The sequence below is a fragment of the Tetrao urogallus genome (assembly GCF_951394365.1).
Source record: "Tetrao urogallus genome assembly, chromosome: Z".
NCBI lineage: Eukaryota > Metazoa > Chordata > Aves > Galliformes > Phasianidae > Tetrao > Tetrao urogallus.
In genome coordinates, this window is record NC_136816.1 from 51087964 (window position 1) to 51107678 (window position 19715).

The 19715-nt window shown below is 37.2% G+C and overlaps 1 protein-coding gene across 1 annotated transcript in view; it reads right to left on the bottom strand.

Moving 5' to 3' along the window:
• Positions 1 to 4240: 4240 nt before the first annotated feature.
• Positions 4241 to 19715, bottom strand: part of ANKRD31 (ankyrin repeat domain 31) — a gene marked incomplete at both ends in the record, with an annotated part of 57941 nt that continues 42466 nt past the window's right edge. Inside the window, 6 exon segments of the mRNA XM_079548508.1 lie at positions 4241 to 4392; positions 14296 to 14367; positions 14832 to 14928; positions 15168 to 15308; positions 16917 to 17870; positions 17873 to 17900. Of these exon segments, the coding sequence (XP_079404634.1) occupies positions 4241 to 4392; positions 14296 to 14367; positions 14832 to 14928; positions 15168 to 15308; positions 16917 to 17870; positions 17873 to 17900 (1444 nt within the window).

Consider the following 19715-nt stretch of genomic DNA (forward strand, 5'->3'; position numbering starts at 1 on the left):
ACAGATCCTCGCTGTTCTGTTACTTCTGTTACCCTACAAGTAACGAGAACCGCGCTAAAGGAAACGAAGTGAGCGCACTTGGCCGATTAAGAGCGGCACAGACACGCGTTTATAGCCATTTACGGAGCGGTGGCACAACAGCGGAGACTTCAGCCAGCACCGCCACAGATTCGCTCCCCGCTACAGACCTGCCTGAAGCTGTCACCGCTCTGCTCGGGCGCAGCTCGCGCGGCTCAGGGCTGCGCTCGGCTCCTGGCGTACACCTGCCCTTCGTCTGCCTTCAGAGCCTCCACTTCTACCCCGCCGTTAACTTTTCGGGCACACGGAGCGATCTTACCGGAGCTCCTCAGCACGCCTGCTGGCAGCACCGCACCGCACCGACCTCCCTTCGCCGCGCTCTGCCCCGCGAGCCCACGCCGTGCCGCGCCCCTTCCTCCTCCTCCTCCTTTCCTCCTCCTCTTTCTCCTCCTCCCGCCTCTTCCCCAAACTCCACGGCCGTCGCCGTGCTCCGCTCCGCTCCGCTCTGCTTTCCATGGAAAGTTGGGGCCGGGCCGTGGCCGCCCGCAGAGCCCTCGCCGCGGCACCTCAGGGTGCGTGGGCTTGTGTGCGTGTGCATGTGGGCGAGAGCCCGCTGCCCTCTGCGAACGCTCTCTGTTGGGCAAACTGCGGAATAAGCCACCCCGACAGCGGGACATCGCGGTCCTGCAGATGCCTGCAGGCACGGCCCTGCGCCGTGCTGCCGAACGGATCTGCCAGCTTTGCTCCCGGTGGGGCCGCAGCTCCGGACCTGCGCTCAGTGCACCCGCGGGAGCTGGGACCGCTGGACGCGCCGCAACTGAATTGCGCGTAACCGTGTGTCTGAGCACCTTCCACGGTAACAAGCAGAATCCGGACGCGTCTGTCGGACGATTCAAATGCCGATGATGATGCTGCAACGATACCAGCAGGAAAACTTTCTTCCAGAGCAAAGACTGCGTCTTAGAAAAAATATATATACATATAAACGGGGGGAGAATGACTGCGAGGGTGGATAGTGATAGAACAAGGGGGAATGATTTTAAACTGAGACAGGGCAGGTTTAGGTTAGATATGAGGAGGAAGATTTTCACACAGAGGGTGGTGATGCACAGGTTGCCCAAGGATGTTGTGGATGCCCCCTCCCTGGAGGCATTCAAAGCCAGGCTGGATGTAGCTGTGGGCAGCCTGGTCTGGTGGTTGGCGACCCTGTACATAGCAGGGGAGTTGAAACTCGATGATCATTGAGGTCCTTTTCAACCCAGGCCATTCTGTGATTCTATGATACATATATACACAAATTTGAAGGCACTTTGAAACTTCATCTCTGAACTGTTACACTCTCTTGCTGTATCACAGTTAAGCTTCTTTTCTTGATATGGCCAAAAACATAAATTCCAGATCACCTGTATGATAATTTCTGACCAAATTGGTCATTTCACTGCTGATGAACAGAAAAAGTGCCTAAATCTCACATATGAAGTTGCTGGAATAAAAGAAGTCTTTGCCTCTGCGCCATAATCACAAAACGCTCACAAACTCCAGCTGCTCCAAGAAATTACTCAAATTCCTATGGCAAGATTATTTTGGTCTATGTTTTGCCTGCAGCGCCACCCCTCCTTCAGCATATTTTGCAGACACACCACTAAGTATTTGCACCATACAGGACCCGTAATCACTTTCCACAGTCAGCCTTCATTCTTGCATTTCTTTCACCTTACGTGTCCTTACTGGTTACAGTTCAGCTTTGCCTGGAAAGAAGGGGCATTGTGCTGATCCTCCACCAAGTACACTTCTATCCACATCTTTGTTTCCTGCCTCATTTCCCCTTGCCTCTTTAGCTTTTGCCGTGTTATAACCTACAGCCTATGCTACGCAGGAGACTGGATTTTCACACTGGTCTCTTCAGGCCTTGACATCGACAAATCCCAGCTGTATTGTTTGCCTCCCAGGTGCTTATCTCCTCCTCACTCTTATGCTTTTGTTTTACACCTTCTATTCTTTTACCTACTGATATTAATCTTACCACTGATTCTGTTTTACTCCATCTTGGCAAAACATGAGTAAATTGGTGGGAATACAAATCTGAAGTTGTGGCTTTTGTTCACTACATCATCTCTTCCTTTTCTTCTTCTAACAGCAGACAGCATACCAAGGGTTTTGTATTTTTTCGTATTTCTTGTCCTCTGTTCTGCACAGCACAAAAATATGCACTAATTCACAGCCCAACAGTGGAGAAGTGGTTTACCAAGAACTGAATCACAGAAGAAGCAGGAGGGGACACGTGGACCAACCACTGTTTGCCGCTTGTGAGCAGATGCACTTTTATTTAGCCGCAGTCAGGATCACAAATAACTGCCCATCTTTGACCTGTAGTAAAAGCTTGTGTTTTTATGCAATTGTACACTTAGGAAAAAAAATTTAATTAAGAAAACATCCTGTTCAAAGTGGTATGACTTTCGTCATCTCTGAGTGGATCATTAAGAAAAAGATTCCAGTATGCAGAATATGAAAAATTCATGATTATAAGACTTAGGAAGCAGAACTCTACATTTGTTACTCATATTAAAACAGATTATGTTGTCAAACTAAGATGCTTATATACAACATAAATATTGAAAAGTGTGGTAACTTTTACATAAGATGTCAATGAGAGCTATTTCCATGTAACTGCATTTTCACTCTTAGCCCAACTGGAATCAATCAGACTTCTGTTACTGTATCTTTGTTGCCTTAGGGCATGGAGTCACGTTGGTGTTACAGGATAGAAGTATTTGTCAGCTCCTCCCAGTTTTTCATTATAATTTTATTAAACAATTTATAACAGAGATGTCAAACAACACGTAAGTGGCTTTAACAGTAACTTTTACAGTCAAAAATCTTTCACTTTTGATGAAAAACTACTTCTCTTCTCCAAGGGTGCTCCAAGCAGCAGTATCTGACTGAACAGCTCCCTTAGACCAATATTCCTGCAGGTCTGTTTTGCTGCAGCAGCTGTGGGAATAATGTTCTGTTTACTTCCTACTTGCAAACTGACCTTTACTAAATACCCATCACTCAGTAGCCTTTAACTTTCTCTGGCTTCAATGCACTTGGTTTTTGTTTTGTTTTTGTTTTTTCCTTTTAATCCTTACAGCCTAACAGGCAATGATTGCTCATGCATCCGCAGGCACAGTATTAACTCTCTAACCATCAGAAGCCTCACTCTCCCCTAAACCTCCTCCTGTTTAAGACACTAATCAAATCCCTGCACAACAGCTCTTCGCATTCCAAATAGCAAGCTGAGTATGTCATGTATTGACAGGAGGTATTTCTCAGCCCATTCACTTGAGTTAGGAGTAGTAGGTGTTATTATCTCAAGTCTTCTTACAACTCAGGGAATGAAAGAGCTACAATACCACTTGCATATGGATAATTCTCCTAACAGTCAAATGTTTTATAAACATGCTACTGAGGCAGATTCATACTGTGCAAAATCAAAACAAACAGAAATCCTCCAGTAATCAGGCTGAAAATCCTGGATGTTACTAGACTGAAAAACTCATTTACCAGAATCAGTCTCACTGTACTTCCTGGCTTGTGCTGGCACGTTTTTTTGACTGTATAAGGATTTGGTTGAATCAACAAGTGAATTTCTATGAGCATTTTCAAAGGCTAAGAGCCCTCTTATAACTTCTTCCAGCATACATCCCATTCTCAGTTGTTTGTATATAACTAAAGCCTCACAAAGCAAAGTTGCTGGTGATCGTTCAAAGCTGCCCATCTTGATTTTTGAATAGCTTATGTTTTACACAAACTCTTGCAGCCAATTCTGACAGCACATGCTTGGGCAGACTAGTTCAAAACTGAGATGTGGCAAGTGGCCATGGATATTGATATCTGTCTGGCACTGTCCAGCATGGGAGGATAAAAAGCCACAGAAATCACTGGAGTTTCATACAAAGCTGGTAACACAGAATACAATTTGTGGACCGGTGTATAACAACTCCTGTCCATTTCAGAACATTAAGGCACAAAATTAAATCCTGAGTTACCCTCACCTGCTACAAAGTACTCTGCAGTTAAACCAAACAATCTTTCAGCCCATTACAAGCACAGGGTATTTATCAAAGTATTTATCACAGTATTTATCAAAACAACAGTAACAAAGCATTTAGAAGCAAACATTTGTACATTTAGAACTAAATGATGATGGAAGAAAAAAGTGTTAACACTTAAGACGACTTCAGAATCCAAAATCTTCACATGCCCTGTAGAAATTCCAGTGCTTTTCCATTACAGGCCATGGTAGAAACTCCTCTGTACATATGATGAGTAACTCAGTGAACTGAAGGAAACACGTTGGACTTTCTACCGAGTTGAACTGGACAGAGAAACCTGTTGAAAAAGAATGTGGATGATTATACAGTGCATACTGACACAAGTGAAAACATCCACTGGCTATTCACTGGTATTATCTACACAGGTGTCAGTATCTTGTTGGAACTATGAAGGCACGACAGACTCCAGTGCCCTAGATGCTTATATCCTAAGATCTCAGCTACCTTATTTGTGATGCTGGCACAGTATTTGCACCAAGATTTCAGTGATGCAAGACCAGCCAGTGCTATGTGCTTCGGGGCTCAGTGCGAGAATCCAACCCTGAGCAGTCATTTCCAATGATACAATAGCTCTCACTGAGAACTGGTATGGAAAACACAGTTGTTCTTCAGCATTACTTGAATGTCATATATTCTGAGCATAAACAGACGAGTTCAGTATACCTCCCCAAAATTACAGAATCTCTCTTACCATACCCTTCCTGTAGTCTGGAACAGATTATATAAAAATAAAGCTGTATTTAAAAAAAAGAAAAAAAGCAGCACTGAACAAGAGTTATTTGCAGTACTTAAATATCTGCCAGACTGAAGCAACTATTGCAGTGCATGAACTTAAGGCATGTATGTCACTGACTGAGCATCTGAACCTGTAATTTTCACTGATAAAATCAGTAACTAAGCAGCAGAATAAATATCCTGCACCAGTAAACATTACAATTACTTTTTCTGTAGGAGCACACATCAGACTGGCTTTTGCAGCTGTTGCTTTTGAAGCTACCTGACTTTTTTCATTTCCCATCCACACTTTTTCCATTCAGTACCAGAAATGGCACATGTATTAGATGTTAGTAAGAGAAGGATTTTCATGAGAGTGGTGATGGCCTCTATTTAAATAGTGTTCAGACAGTATTCGATATTTCAAGAGGATAGGTATTCCAAGATGATTAGATCAGCCAAAATAAATATCTCTTAAAATGCAGAAAGAACTTATCTCAAGCAACAGCAGTTGGTTGTTTACCTTACACTTATTCCTGGGCTATGCTATGCCATACCAAGAATTTACCTTTCTCTGTTACCAAGGTTTTCCAGCTGTGCCACTTACATCAATCACCAAATGCACGATATATTCATTGAGCTGACAACATTAGTAGGTCCTAGTGGTGAAAAATCAATTATCTTATAAGTATTAGACATTTCAACTCTCTTTCTCCCACTCAGTGAGGATTTATCTGCAATGTCCTGATTTCAGGGAGCTCTCCAAGCAAAGCAGAGAAATAGCACATTACTATTAAAAGTAAGAGCTCTAAGTTCAGAATTGCAAATAAACCATCTTGCTCTTGACGACATGTGTTGTTCCACTCCTATGACATTCACAGTTACACTTCTGACTTCAGTGAGAATAGGACATCATTCCATGTTTTACATTCTCAGTATTTCGTCTGCATACTAGTGCCAGCATAACACAATAGAAAATGGAACAAAAAAGCACAACAGAGCCTTCCAACATATGACAGCAACAGAGATGTCCAACGTATATTTAAGTATCTTAGACTACAGCAAGTGAAGACGTGCAGGCTGAATACATGACATCTCTGAGAGGTTGCATTACAATGTTCCATGCACAAACCCATTATCTCTTATGAAAGACTAGTCAGTTACACCAGAAGAAGCCTCTTACATACTTAACTGGAAACAGTATTTCAAAGAGTATAAATAGGAATACTTGAATGGGAAGTCACAATACAGTTCTAAGGGTAATGCTCTCAGGAAAAAAAAAAATCTTAAAAGCAAGCCTGGGAATATTTGATAAAATAAACTGGCAGAAACTGAGCTCAAAAAATAGCAGTACTAGAATGACATGACAGGCATGACTTTAACCTGTTTTGCTTTGTAGAAAAGAAACCTTTTCATCCTGAAATGCCCACAGATTGCAGGTTAACTACAGAAAAATTCTTTGCAATGTCTGAAGTTATTTTAAAATCCTTTTTTGAGAGAACATAATTGGAGAAGAGACATTCATTTTTGACAAACAGTCAAAAATTGGAAACAGTCCTTCTAGTGCTCTTGCTGCAACATTCTATGTCACAAAAAAAAAAAAAAAAAAAAAATCTAAAATAGTATCTGAAAGTGTCATAAAGTTATGACCACGTGAATCTATTGATTTGTTGGTTTGTTTGTTTTGTTTTTCCCTTGCAGTTGATGGTTTTCTTTGCAGATTCCTTTGGGTAAAACTATGTCTTATCCACTGGATTAAGATTTTGTAAATGAAATACAAGTATTATATTACAAGTACAACTTACTGGAGCGCATAATTAAAACCTGAAAAACTCCTGAATCTCTAATTTTCATTAATTTTAGGTAACACTCAATAGCAAAATCACAGTAACATATACACCTCAATCTTGGTACCTTGGTACTGACTTTGGTCTTCAGTAACAGAGTTCTCATATCCACATACAATATCTTTTTCTCCAGTAGGAATTGATCAGTTTTTTAATGTTTATTCCTTGTGTTCCTTAATCCATATTCTGAAACAGGCGACTAACATTCTTCCTGTTCCCATTTTTCTTTCTCAATTCTTCTTCCCTTTTCTCTCTTTGCTTATAATTAAACATTTTAATATACACTTCGAAGGTTCCATTCTCCCTTTTTTAGTTAACTCCCTTCCCCTTTTGAAAGTTGTCTTTGTAAGTGACTGGCAGCTTAGATGCAGCTTAGATTTTAGTAGTACAGGAGTACTTCCATATTGCTATCCAAAAGTCATCATCTGTATACCTTAGGTGCAGAAAAAAAAATCTAGGTGAATGATTTGCATGTAGGGAGGATCTTCTCTGTTTTACTATCTTTGTTGTCTTGTCAGGTGCTCTTGGTTTTCTTCCATCTTTGTAAGCTGGAAGATAAAATGTCAATCAGAATCAACATCAGAATGAGCCTTTTCTCTCTCTCTCTCTCTCTCTGTAAGCCTACGTGCTCTTTCCATCCTGCCTGCCAATGGCTTTTACATCTGTGTTGGCATCCATTTCAGCCTTATAGCTTTGAAACTATTCTGAAACGGTTTGAACTTTTATCTTCGTTTTCTTACAGCTTTACAAGACATTGCTTCTGTGGTAAGTAAGAACCTGGAAATGCTATTTAAGGAAAATTCCCATTAGCGCTGCGAAATCATAAATGTCAGGCCAGAATTTCCAGCTGCATAAAGGTTAGTCACAAAAGATTGCTACTTCTGTGCAGTCATCACATTCTGATCATTAAAAAAGAGCCGGTTCTAAAAATGTCTATCCCAACATTTTTCCCAATAAGATACTGCTGGAATCACACAGATACTGTAAATTACTTTTTAACTATTATACTGTTTGAAATTATCTATAGATTCAATTTAGATAGAAGGAATTTAAATGTTCTTGCACTTCAACCATGAGCATATTTGAGTCAACTTATAGGCAATAGTCAATCTTAGTCAATAGTCAATATTTCCGTAACACAGGTGAAGATTATTACTACAACTGAGAGAAAGCCCAACCAATTTGTGATATCAACAGTGAAGTCACAGAAGATGTTATCCATCTGGCTCAAGTGGATCTGTTAGGTGCAGTTAGTTTAGATGTGGCCTACAGGAGCATTAGCAAAGAGAACATCTAAGGACAACACACTTAAAGACAACAGCATTTAATCTAGAATTCCACTCTGAATATGTGAAACAAAAACAATTTTAAGAGATTTCAAGTTTCTTGGGCCTCATCTGCGTTCCACTCAAGAACTCAAAAACAGAGCACAGCAGTTGTAAACCAGGAATCCCAATAGGCATTGGTCCTTCACACTAAGAGTAAGGACTTGGAAACGACAGCCAGCACCTCACACAAACAACATTTTTAGATCCTGTCACTCTCAGAATGCTGAGACTGAATGGAGGTATACAAATTCTTCCCAAGATAGTGGTAATTTTGGAAATTACTTATTTATAGTTGATTAAGGTCCAGTATCTTAGAAAAACAGATGTCTGTGGAGACAGTCATAGCTGGACTAGATCTTTCTCTCTATGGTTCCCTGATCACTGTTTTTGGTTTTGTTCTGTTTTTCCCACTTAAAAAGCTTTTACTTTTTTCCAGGTCTCTCTACATTTCTTGATTCACTTGACATACATTTCATGGTATCTTCATTCTGACAGATTTTTTCCTTCTCTGTATGCTGAAGTCCAAGGCTTTTGCAAACAAATGAGTAAGGAGTGATCCCTTTCTAGCAATGAGACATGTCATTTAAGTCATGTATCTGAAAGTAAGGAAATCCCAGAAGATACAGGCCAGCACGGAGTTCGGCAAATTTGTGACACTTTGTGTCCAAACCCATCTTTTTCTTCAACAGCTAACTTATCAGATGATGTATTTTTGTTAACATCCTTCAGAAAAATTTGAAGACCATTTATCACATCTTCTAAAATAAATCACTTCAGTTTGGAAGTTACTTAGTAAACTATAATGATGAGTTGGTCGTATCACTAAAATTGCACCAGAATTTGCACGGTAATAAGTTGGAATTTAATTAATGCTTCACAAATCATTATTCTATTATGTTGCTGCTAGAAAAAAAAAAAGTTAGATTTAAGAAAGCAATGTTTCTTCCTCTACTTAATAAATAATAGCTTTTCTCATAACCTCATTCTTTCTTTTTGTCCTCCAGCAAGACTGACAAAAGTAATGTCATAAAGCAGGAAAAAAACCCACAAAAACAAACAAAAAGAAAAACAAAGAAAAACACACAACAGGTATCTAGATTCACTTTCCTTTGAATGTATTTCAAATACATGGAAGTATTGTTCTTACAACACAGACTGGGAGACCTTATATTTTCTGGAGAGATACAGTTACCATAAAATCTTTTTCTAAATGTTCAAAAAATGTATTAATAACACTTCACAGCTCTCCTGCCAGCACCACCTAGATATGTGGCATAAAGACAGTATGTCATTATCCACTAAAACTTTTGCCCAGGTCATCATCTTACACAGCAACTTTTTTTCCTCTCTACTACATACATTAGATACATGCATGTTAGCCAGTAACAAATATTCTACATTATATGGTACCGTATGAATTGCTTCTCATCAGTGTCCTTGTACCAGTTTATTCAGATATTCTAAATTTTTTATTTACCATGAGGAACTCAAACCCTCAAATCTATTACAGAAATAGAATGTTAAAATATAGAAATACAACGTTACCTATGAGGATAAAGGGAGAACCTAAGTAACAGATTTTACTGACTTTACAGCAGCTGTAATTTAGTTTTTCCCAAAAAGTTGAGGTATGATTGACATACGTGCTAATATCAATCTTAAAATGTATACAACTTCCCATAAGAGAATATCTTCAAGATTGAATTTATTATTAAAAAGAAAAAAGGGAAAAAAAAAATAAATAAAAAAGGAAATAAATGCAGTATTTTAAAATGCCCAATTCCTTTTTTCTAACAAATATTTTTTACATAGCTGCCTGATGGACTTTCAATTCCTGGATTGAATCAATGATTCCTTTAAAATATCAAATTACTGAGATCTCCAACAACAAATGCATACATTAGCATCCTTCATTAAGAGTATGATTACTCGAAAAAGGATTTGGAGGAAACTACTTCTTATCCTATAAAACACTTTGCAGGTTCCCACCACCTGTTTGTCTCTTTTCCAATTTATTATTTTGATTTATTACTTTACACTTGATCAGCCAATAATTCCCTTGTGCAATCTTTTGCAGGATAAATACATAATTACTTTAAATTATTTTAAGCTTTCTATAAAACCTGAGTATTATATGACAAGTTAAGAACCAGCCCCAGGGCCAATCTTGGGTAATTAAAAAGTAGCACTTCAAAATTCTCACAACTTACAGCACATTGATGCAGATTAGGAGAAACAGAAGACAAAGTATGAATCTATTTACAGCTCAGGTCAAAACTGTCATTTAGTAGAAAACCTATAGCTTTAATTCACTAGCAAAATCCAGAGGAGTTGTGATTTCTCAGTGGATTTTTAAGTGCAGTCTCAGGACAATATTTAGAGGCTTCCCCATACCTCATAAATAATTTTTTTGTGTGGTATTTAAACACTGAACTTTTTTTCTGTAGGAGATTTGCTCCAACTTTGTTAAAATTCAGTGTTGGGGAAAAAAAAAAGTGATACGATCAGAATGCTCATCAAGTTAAGGTATTTAGGTAGTCTCCTAAGTGCTTTAATTTGACACTATCAGACTGTGGAGTCAAAAAAAGTCTGTTCAAAAACAACACAGCAAGCCTTCCTCTTGCTGTTAATTACACTGCCTTTCTTTTATCACTTTTCTAAGTAAGACAGGAAAAGACAGGTACATACTAAGAAGGTTATCTACAACAGCTCTGCTTTTTTCAGTCTCTACATGACCAACAAAGCAGATGAAAAGCAGTTGCATGCAGCTGAAAGGCCAGATATCAAAGCATTTCTTTTACAACTTTAAAGTAAAAAGGCCACACAGCCACTGTTTAAAGCTCTTTGGAGTCAGTTTACTTTTAGTGAGGTTTCTTAAGGAAATTAGTAAGATTCCTGTACACAGGAAAAACAAGTCGCCATCGGTGACCACATGGTCAAATGGTGGAACAGCTTGTAAAAAGATGCTGTGCAATGTACATCCGTGAAAATACTCAGAAACTGACTGGACAAGGGCTGAAGCAACATTATCTAACTTGTAAATTAGTCCTACTTAGACCAAGAGGCTGGACTGGAGACCTTCAGAAATTCTATCTGACCTACATTAACCTACGGTACTGAGTCATCTATTTACCTCTGAAGTAATATGCCAGTTTCAGGGAAAAAAAAAAAAAACTAAGAGGTAAGAAATCACAAGCATTAAATTCTTAGAACTGGCTTTTATGACATTACATCCTTTAGAACTATTTTCTTTTCTTTCATTCCTGGTATCCTCAAAAGTGAATTTTGTTCCATTCTCATTATCCACTCAACTCAGTATGCAGTCACACAACCTTTTACCTTGCTGAGAGTCACATAAGAGCAGGAAGAGGATTTTGGAAATGAAGAGTATGTAGATGAAGCAAGCCTATGCTTTAGTCAGGGCACAAAAAGTTACTGGAAAATGCAGCTTTGTAAGTTTTGCTGACATAACTATTTGCTTCTTTGTAAAGTATGCAATTACCCAAAGCAAATCTCTAGACCTTGAAAGTACTGGGAAATATTTTTAAACATTTTGTCTATAAGGTACAAAGGAGAGAACACAGAATGCATTCAAACATAATGCATTTTTTGAAGCCAGAACTCAAATAATAGCCTCGCCATAAAATAACTCTGAGATGGAAAATTATTCTGGATAGAAGAATTTGTTTACAATCTCACTGCTTCTAAAATACAAAATACAAAGAATACACAGTATATAGTTTACAGGAATGTGAATAAGGACCCTATCTAGTTAATGAATATTTTACTATAGTATCTATGTATTTACATATATTTCTACATTCCCAAGTTCTTCTTTTATTCCTTATAACTGTTATTAATGGTAATATGCCAATAATACCCAATCCAAAAGTCAGATATGCAGAGTCAAGCCCCTTTAGGTAGTGACATTTGTTTAAAAAAAAAAAAAAAAAAAAAACCTAAACTTTGAGTGCCCAGTTCTCATCCTGATTTTTGAATTACTAATTAATATTCATCATCTTTTCCACCTTTCTTCCAAAAATAGTAATAGAATAATGTCAAATCTTACCTGTGAAAATAGTTTCTGACATAATTGTTTAAGCCTGGGCAGAATCTGGAGCTCTGAATTAGAACTCTGAGGAGTTCACAGTTTAAGGTCTAAAGGAAAATTCTTGCCAATATGCACATGCATTATTTACTTGTACTTCAATGTTATATCTACATGGTATAGAAACACTTAATAGTTTTGGTCTCATTCTATGGAGCACTTCATTTGGATTTAAATATTCTCCTGCCCCATCAGCAACCTCTGTACCAGAACTCTGTACTGCACAAGAATAACAAAACAAGATCAGCTAGCAAGAAAACTGCTAGAATTATTCTTTTATCATTTCCCAGGACTAGTGAAGAAAAAAACAAATACTGGTTGAAAGTCAAATCAATTGAGCTTTGTATTTAGAATTTATTCAGCATGAAGCAAAGGAGCAATGGCATTGTGTATCTGCATTTGTTTCCTAAGAACCACTCAAGGAACAAACAATACAACAAATTCATTCTTGGGCTACGTGGGCTCTGAAGGTGCTTCCAAAGCTTCATTTAAGAGATCCAATTAAACACGAGACAAGCTTTTGAAGGATTTTCCTTCTTAAGTGAGAGTTATTTTTCCATAGTTTGCTTTCAGAAATATTTTTGGTCAGAAATCTGAAGTTTCTCTTAAGTGAATACAAAAAGCAAATACAAAAAGCAAATACAAAAAGCAAATACAAAAAGCAAATACAAAAAGCAAATACAAAAAGCAAATACAAAAAGGTTTGGATTCTATAAGCTAGAAATGTGGAAACCATTGGTCAAATTTTTAAAGGGTATCCTGTGCACACTAAGCAGTTCTTCCTTTACTGACAAGAATAACTGTATTAGATACAAAGAAATCTGTATTTGAAACAATATTTCCATGAATTTTGAACTTATTTATTTTACTGTATTACTAATCCTTATTTTGAATAATCTCTACCTGTATGTCAGAGGTTATCTTCGTCTACAAATTGAGCCTCTTGCTTTAAGTTACCAGACAGGACAGGGCAATCAAATAACAGGCTGACAACAACCACACAGGCTACATTACAGTTAAGTTAGCTGGTAAGCAGAACTAGAACAAGTTGAGAGAACATGAAAGTGGCAAGATGGTCAGTTGTTCAGTAGAGATATACAACTCCTATGAGCTGTAACATGTAACTTTTCAGTTAAAATCACAAGGAGTTCAGTCCGTGAGGGAGTTTGTTTTGTTGAGTGCTTTTAGTTTGTTTGGATTTTTTTTTCTTTTTTTGAGTGTGTGATTTTAAACATGGCAGTTAAGACATTCAGTTTAACTGCTCACTGCTAACATCCATACATAAAATTACAAAAAAAGTAAGCTAACAAAGTATTTTTTGCAGAAGATTCTCAGCTCCAGGGTTTACTGCATCTTTTGCCCTGCAGCTGAAGGCCTTGTAGATGCTTAAACAACAGCTTTACAATGTGAATGCAACTTCAATTCATAGCGTCTGACACAAATTTAGACCCTTCACCTCCCATATGCTTGTTACTGTTTCCCACAGCAGACCTGAACGACTGCAGTGCAAAGTGACACTGGCCATTCAGGGTTTGAGATGACCACTCTGCCTTTGCACTGCAGTCATGCCTCTGTGGTATAATCAAAGGCAATACAGGCAGAAATGCTACCTGAAATGCAGTAAGCACTGCTGAGTACTGCTAATACTGCCAACAGGGTTTAATGCACAACTAATATAGAAATGTAATACCGAAAACACAAATTTTAAAGCTCAGTGAACTCCCCAAAGATCTCAGCATCTTTAGTAACATTTCCACTCCTCTAACTTAGACTATATTACATTATGCTGCTGTATCATATTTCTCTTCCTAAATGCAGGAAGTGTTTGTCTTTGTCCTTACTCAGTGGAGACATGTAACTGAACACTTCAAATGACACTGAGGTATTTTGTTAACTATATGAAAATAAGAAGATGTTCCTAATTTGGATTCAAGAGAGTAAGTAAAAGATATAGAGCTCTGGAAAACTTGAGTATCTCTTTCAGATCAATCCAATCCATTGGCGGAGCCATCATTTTTCCCCACTATGCTTATCTTTGCTCATCCAAATCAATTCTGCTCCCCTACTTTCATTTTTCCTTTGTGCATCTGCTCTACATCTCCTGCCTCCACTGTTAGGGTTGTGTTTTTTTTTTTTTTTTTTTTTTTTTTTTTTTCCCCACCAGTTGAAAACAGAAATCTTACTCGTTAATTCTCTGGCAGTGGGGAGACTTTCAGCTGCTTCTCCATCAGTGCATGGAAATGATTTCACAGTTTCTGTTTATGACAACAATGAAGTCCACAATTAGTACTGCTGCTTCAACATATTTGGGTTTCCACCAACACACATTATTTGTGATCTTAATATTTACATGCAATTAAAAGCTGTGCACATAACTGAGTTTCCAAAAGAGTAAACAAAGTATGAGATTGACTTATTAAAAACTTCACTCTCTCTATATTAAATATTTTAAAACAAAATATTACATACATATTTTTATATAGCAATCAAGTCATTTGCAATTATCTCCTTCATGCAACTACTTTCTGAATAAAAAGTACTTACTTGAAGACCACTTGTCATTTATGTCTCTATCTATGTTTCAGTACAGGGATCTGATATATGAATGTAGTCCAAAATAAATCAGAAAGCAATGGATGAATTTTGGAATTTAAGCTCATGAAAAATTACTTTCTGATGCTTCAGTCATGGTGAACATTAGATTTTAAGTGGTACATACCTGCAAGCTCTCTCTGCTGTGATGGTATTTCCAGGTCAATAGAAACAGGAGTATCTTCAACAACAAGCTTTGACAACTGTGTCCCACAATAAGCAACCTATAAACAAGATCTAAATGGATAACTGTTTATTTTAATTCTTTTGTGGTTTTGTTGTTATTTTTCCTGATACGTGAAAAACTTTCATTTTTCTTTTAAAATTCAGTTTAGGTATTTAATAGTCTGCATCAGGCAATATTAAACAGAACTGACTGCATTTCACCTTATAATTTACAGATTCATTAAATTTGTTATTTGCATTTATCGATATTATTTCTGAGAGTAAAAATCAAGCATACCTTGTTCCATGCATACTTCCATGTCACATAAATATCACTTCCTAGTAGGTCTTCAACCCATCGAACTGGATTCTGAAATATTTTATTTTTACTTGTTTTGATCTTGCCATCTGTTAAGAGTGTGGCTTTGCAAGTGAATTCCTAAAAAAAGAAAAATAAAGAAATAGTTTTCAGCTCATAAAATAAAAAAACTGAATTAAAATCCCTAAAACATGGAAAAAATGTTGGACTATATACCTGAAGAGTTGTAGCCAATTTTTATTTCCACAATAAAGAAATAAAAATCCTTATGGCTTGCAATTTTTTACACTAAGTTAAATTTTGTTATACGCAATATTGGGCAATGCTGTTTAGTACGTACAAAGTTAAACAATCAGAATAAAGGAATGATCCATCAAAAAACATTCAGCTACCTTCCACCATAACAAATGGTTTGACTCTGTAAGAATGTAAACTAAGATGTTTAACTCAAATACCTTGATGAACAGTAAATCTAACTCGCATTTATATAGCATGGGTCCATAGTGTTAAAAAACAACATGCTGCCTGCTCAAAGCTAATTTAAGTAAGTATTATGCACTAGCTATATGTTTTTTCTAAGTATACTGTAAAGAAACTTTGTGAATCAATTCTTTGCAATGCAACAGATATTAGCCTCTAAATTTCAATCTCTACAGCACTCATGATTTTCTAAGACACGAATGAGTGCCATTTTCATTCTACTAATATCACTGACTTCTCTAAAGCCACAACGTCAACATTTCAATATAGGGTCATGATTCCTTAGGACCGGAATGCAATAAGTAGCACTGACAGATAACAGTCATCAGAGAAAAGAGCATGTTAAATTCTCTATCCTTCAATTTAATCATCATAGGGTTTGTAGGAAAATTACACATCCTCCAATAAAAAGAAGAGTGTGTATAGATCCACGACATAACCCAGTGTAGAGGTTTGTAACTTGCTAACACTGGCTTATGGTACAAAGCATAGCAACAAACCAGATGCTCTCAGAAGAAAAGCATTCTTGAGCAGAGTGGAGGTGTAGAAAAAGAGGTCTTTTCTGCATTAACTATCTATATCTGGTTAGCTGAAAACAACCTTTCACATTCTAATTAATATGTTGCACTGGAAATTAACTAGCTCACAGATGGGAATTCAGACAATAGTTCCACCATTTACTGAATACTAAGTCAGGTCCTCAGCAGCTGTCTTAAAAGTCTGCTTTGTATTTGGAAACATGGGGGTACGTTTTCATATTAAATAGAGGTTGATTTTTCTTCTTTTTCTTTTTGCAGACATGGTTTGTATCAGGCCCCAGAACCAGCTAGTGAGAAATCTGGCATACATTCACGTCTACCATGACACAGAGGAAATCCTTAATAGCAGCTTCAAAACACTAAGTCATGAAAACCTTAACATTCTCCTCTTTTAAATGTGAAAAACTAGCAATGCACAGCCAATAATTCTACTCTGACTTTAGGAAAGGGAAACACGAAGAAACTGATAATGCAAAATTAAACACTACTTAAGCAGTATTCTGTGTGTTAAAATCACAGACTAAGCAGAAGACATTATCCATAACATTTTCCTTTACAACTCATAAAAGATTACATGTAATTAACACAAAATTTTTCACTACTAAATGCTGACGATACAGACTGTTTTTTCCCCATTTTAATGTTGCTTTTTTTACCCCCACAATTATTCACTAGTTATTATTATACTATTATTATACTCAACAATTACCTTCAGTGTGAATTCCAAAACATTTTCTCCTGGCTTAATCCTTCCCAATTCAAGAAGATCTATCAGCTGAAGCTTTTTTGTGTTTTTTCTCGCATACTTCCTTTGTTTTCGTTCACATTCCTTGTAACCATAGTTCTGGAAAGATTTCTCACTAAGGTTTACTGGATAATCTGCATTTGATGCAAAATTTGCAGCCATCGATTCTGCATTAAATGAGTTCCCACGACTCCAAAAGAACATTTGATTCAGATTAGGAAAGTTATCTGTGGATGCTGATGTTAGTACTTGCTGGTGCTGCTGGAAAGCTTTTTTCTTATTTACATATCTGTGTGCATCCTCATCTGCAAGAACCTGCTGACAGTCACCACCTGGCTGACAAACACTGTTAGTGGCAGCAGCGCTTTGGGCTTCTGAAATACTTAACATGTTGGTCACTGAAGTGGGATCTAATGACTTGTTTCCTTGCTCTCCAACTGCTATGTGATCAATGTCTTTTTGCTGTGAACAGTTAGTTTCAGCAGTGGAAGCTGCAGGTTTTGAAGGCAATGACACTAATTCTACAGCATTTGTCAACCCTGACATGTCATAGAAATAATATTTTCTTACCCAGTTTTCAGATTCTGAAGTACTATCAGAAACCACTTTGCCTCTTACTGCTTCTTTTTTAGTTTCTGTCTCAGCCAAGCAGTTGTTTGGACACTGGCTGCATTCCTGAGCTGAAGATCTATTTTCTGAAGAGAGCTGTGCTTTTACTCTGTTTTCATTAGGCATACTGGCACCAAGCCCCATAGCATCTGTAACTACATTGGGATTCAGGATTTGCTTCTCTGAATCTGATGCTCTGAACACTTGCTTTGTTTTTCTATAATTTTCTATTTTCTGCAGTAATTCCTTCTGGTTTTGGACAACAGTCAACAGATTCTTTTGCCTGGAAGAGAGGTTAGCTACTTGTTCAATCTGTGCTTAAAAGATTCTGCTGAAACCCTACAGAAAATTTAAAAGTAATAAAAAAAAAACTCCGGAGTTACTGTGAACACAAAAGAGGAACAGCTTAACTCACTGAAAACAGAGACATATTTTAAAGGATTTTATCAACCTCTAAAATATGAACAAAGCTTTTTTTTTTTATCATATCTAAAGTTGGTAATATATTACGTTTATTGTTCAAATGCAAGGCTTTATGCACAAGAAACTGCAGAATCCTGTCTAAAAGTGAGATGCAAACCATCAAAAACGCAGAAAAAACTTTATATCACTTCTAACTCATCGGGTTTGTATTATCACTAGTCAGCCTTTTATCACTGCAAATCCCAATAGTCCATTGAATTCAGTGCCACTGCTGCTCAAATTCGGAGTCTTTTTTACAGTGAGCTCAGAATAAATTCTTGAAGTCATTATCACTTTTTTTTTTTTATGGTCCTTCACCACAAAATGCTTAGTGAAAATCAAAACTGTAATAATACTACCATAACCATTCAGACAAGGGACTGAGCAGTTTAGAATGTTATATGCTAGCCTGGGAATCTCTTTCTTTTCTTCAGGCCCAGCTTCTTGGTTGAGTTTGTCTCCTTTTAAGAGACAAACTCTTCTTTCCAGAGATTTCATCCCCTTCTGAAATGGAAATTCTTTATTTTCACCACTTCGGCATGAAAACCACCAGTATGACCCCATACTCCTTTTTTTCCTAATCCTACCTCATGGGGCAATTGATTGCACCACTGCTCTGACATCTTACTGGAAAGATAGAGGAGTACCACAAGGTGTGAGAAAAGGAACAGCAGCAAGATTTGCTTTAAACTTCACCCATAGCACAGATACCATGCAAGTAATATTACTCCACGCTTGGAAGAGAGAGAGAGTGTAGAGGGGTTCAAGACAGAGGTACAGTAAGACTGTTTGGTATAGAACAAGGAACTAAATTACAGTGTGACTGTATTAATGCCCAATACTGTGATATGATTAAATCCATGATATGATCAACATAATCAGCTTATTATCAATCACTAATTACTGAGCCTTCACAACTACAGAATGCTGGAGAATACTGTGACACTCCAGTAATTTTTCTTTAGTGAAATGTTGTTGCTTTATTGCTGTGTAAACACAGAAGAAGCTGAAACTAAAGAGAAAATATGAGGCAAAAATGTATGACTGGAATGACAAGGGCAAAGCAATGTACAAATACGTTTTTTTTTTCTCTTCATTTTTCTTAGGTGAGAAAACATTTTAATATCTTCAAAGAAATATACAGAAATTGAGAAGTAATGTATCTTCCTGTGCCAACAAAGTGAGAAACAGAAAGATAAACATGGTGATGCTTCCTTATCTTCTGTACATTCGTGTCTTGCATGGCAGAAGATTTTAAGTTACTTCATTAAAAACAAACTTTACATCATACAAATCATTAAAAGGAAATACAATATGATTTGGAATTTAGTTCACTACAGTTGATGGACAGCTGATGCATTAGGCATAGGGTATCTGCAATACCCAGAAATATGTATCAGTTTTCTCCAGAGCACCTTTTTTCCCTCAATACTGGAAGGCAGATTAAGTTTGAGAAAATATAGATTGTTTTGTCTCTGTTTTTAATTCACTCATACCTTGTTAACAATAATAGTTTGGAACCCTAAATTCTCTTGTCATAAACTTTCTTGTTTTCTAGTAATTCATGTAATTAGTGTAATTCTCCTCCTACTGGAGGTAACAGAAGATAATATGGATCTGCAGCAAAGGCTGAAAGATTTTGTTCTGCTTTCAAAGCACTGTTACTAATCTTCTAATCACCTTTGTCAGTAC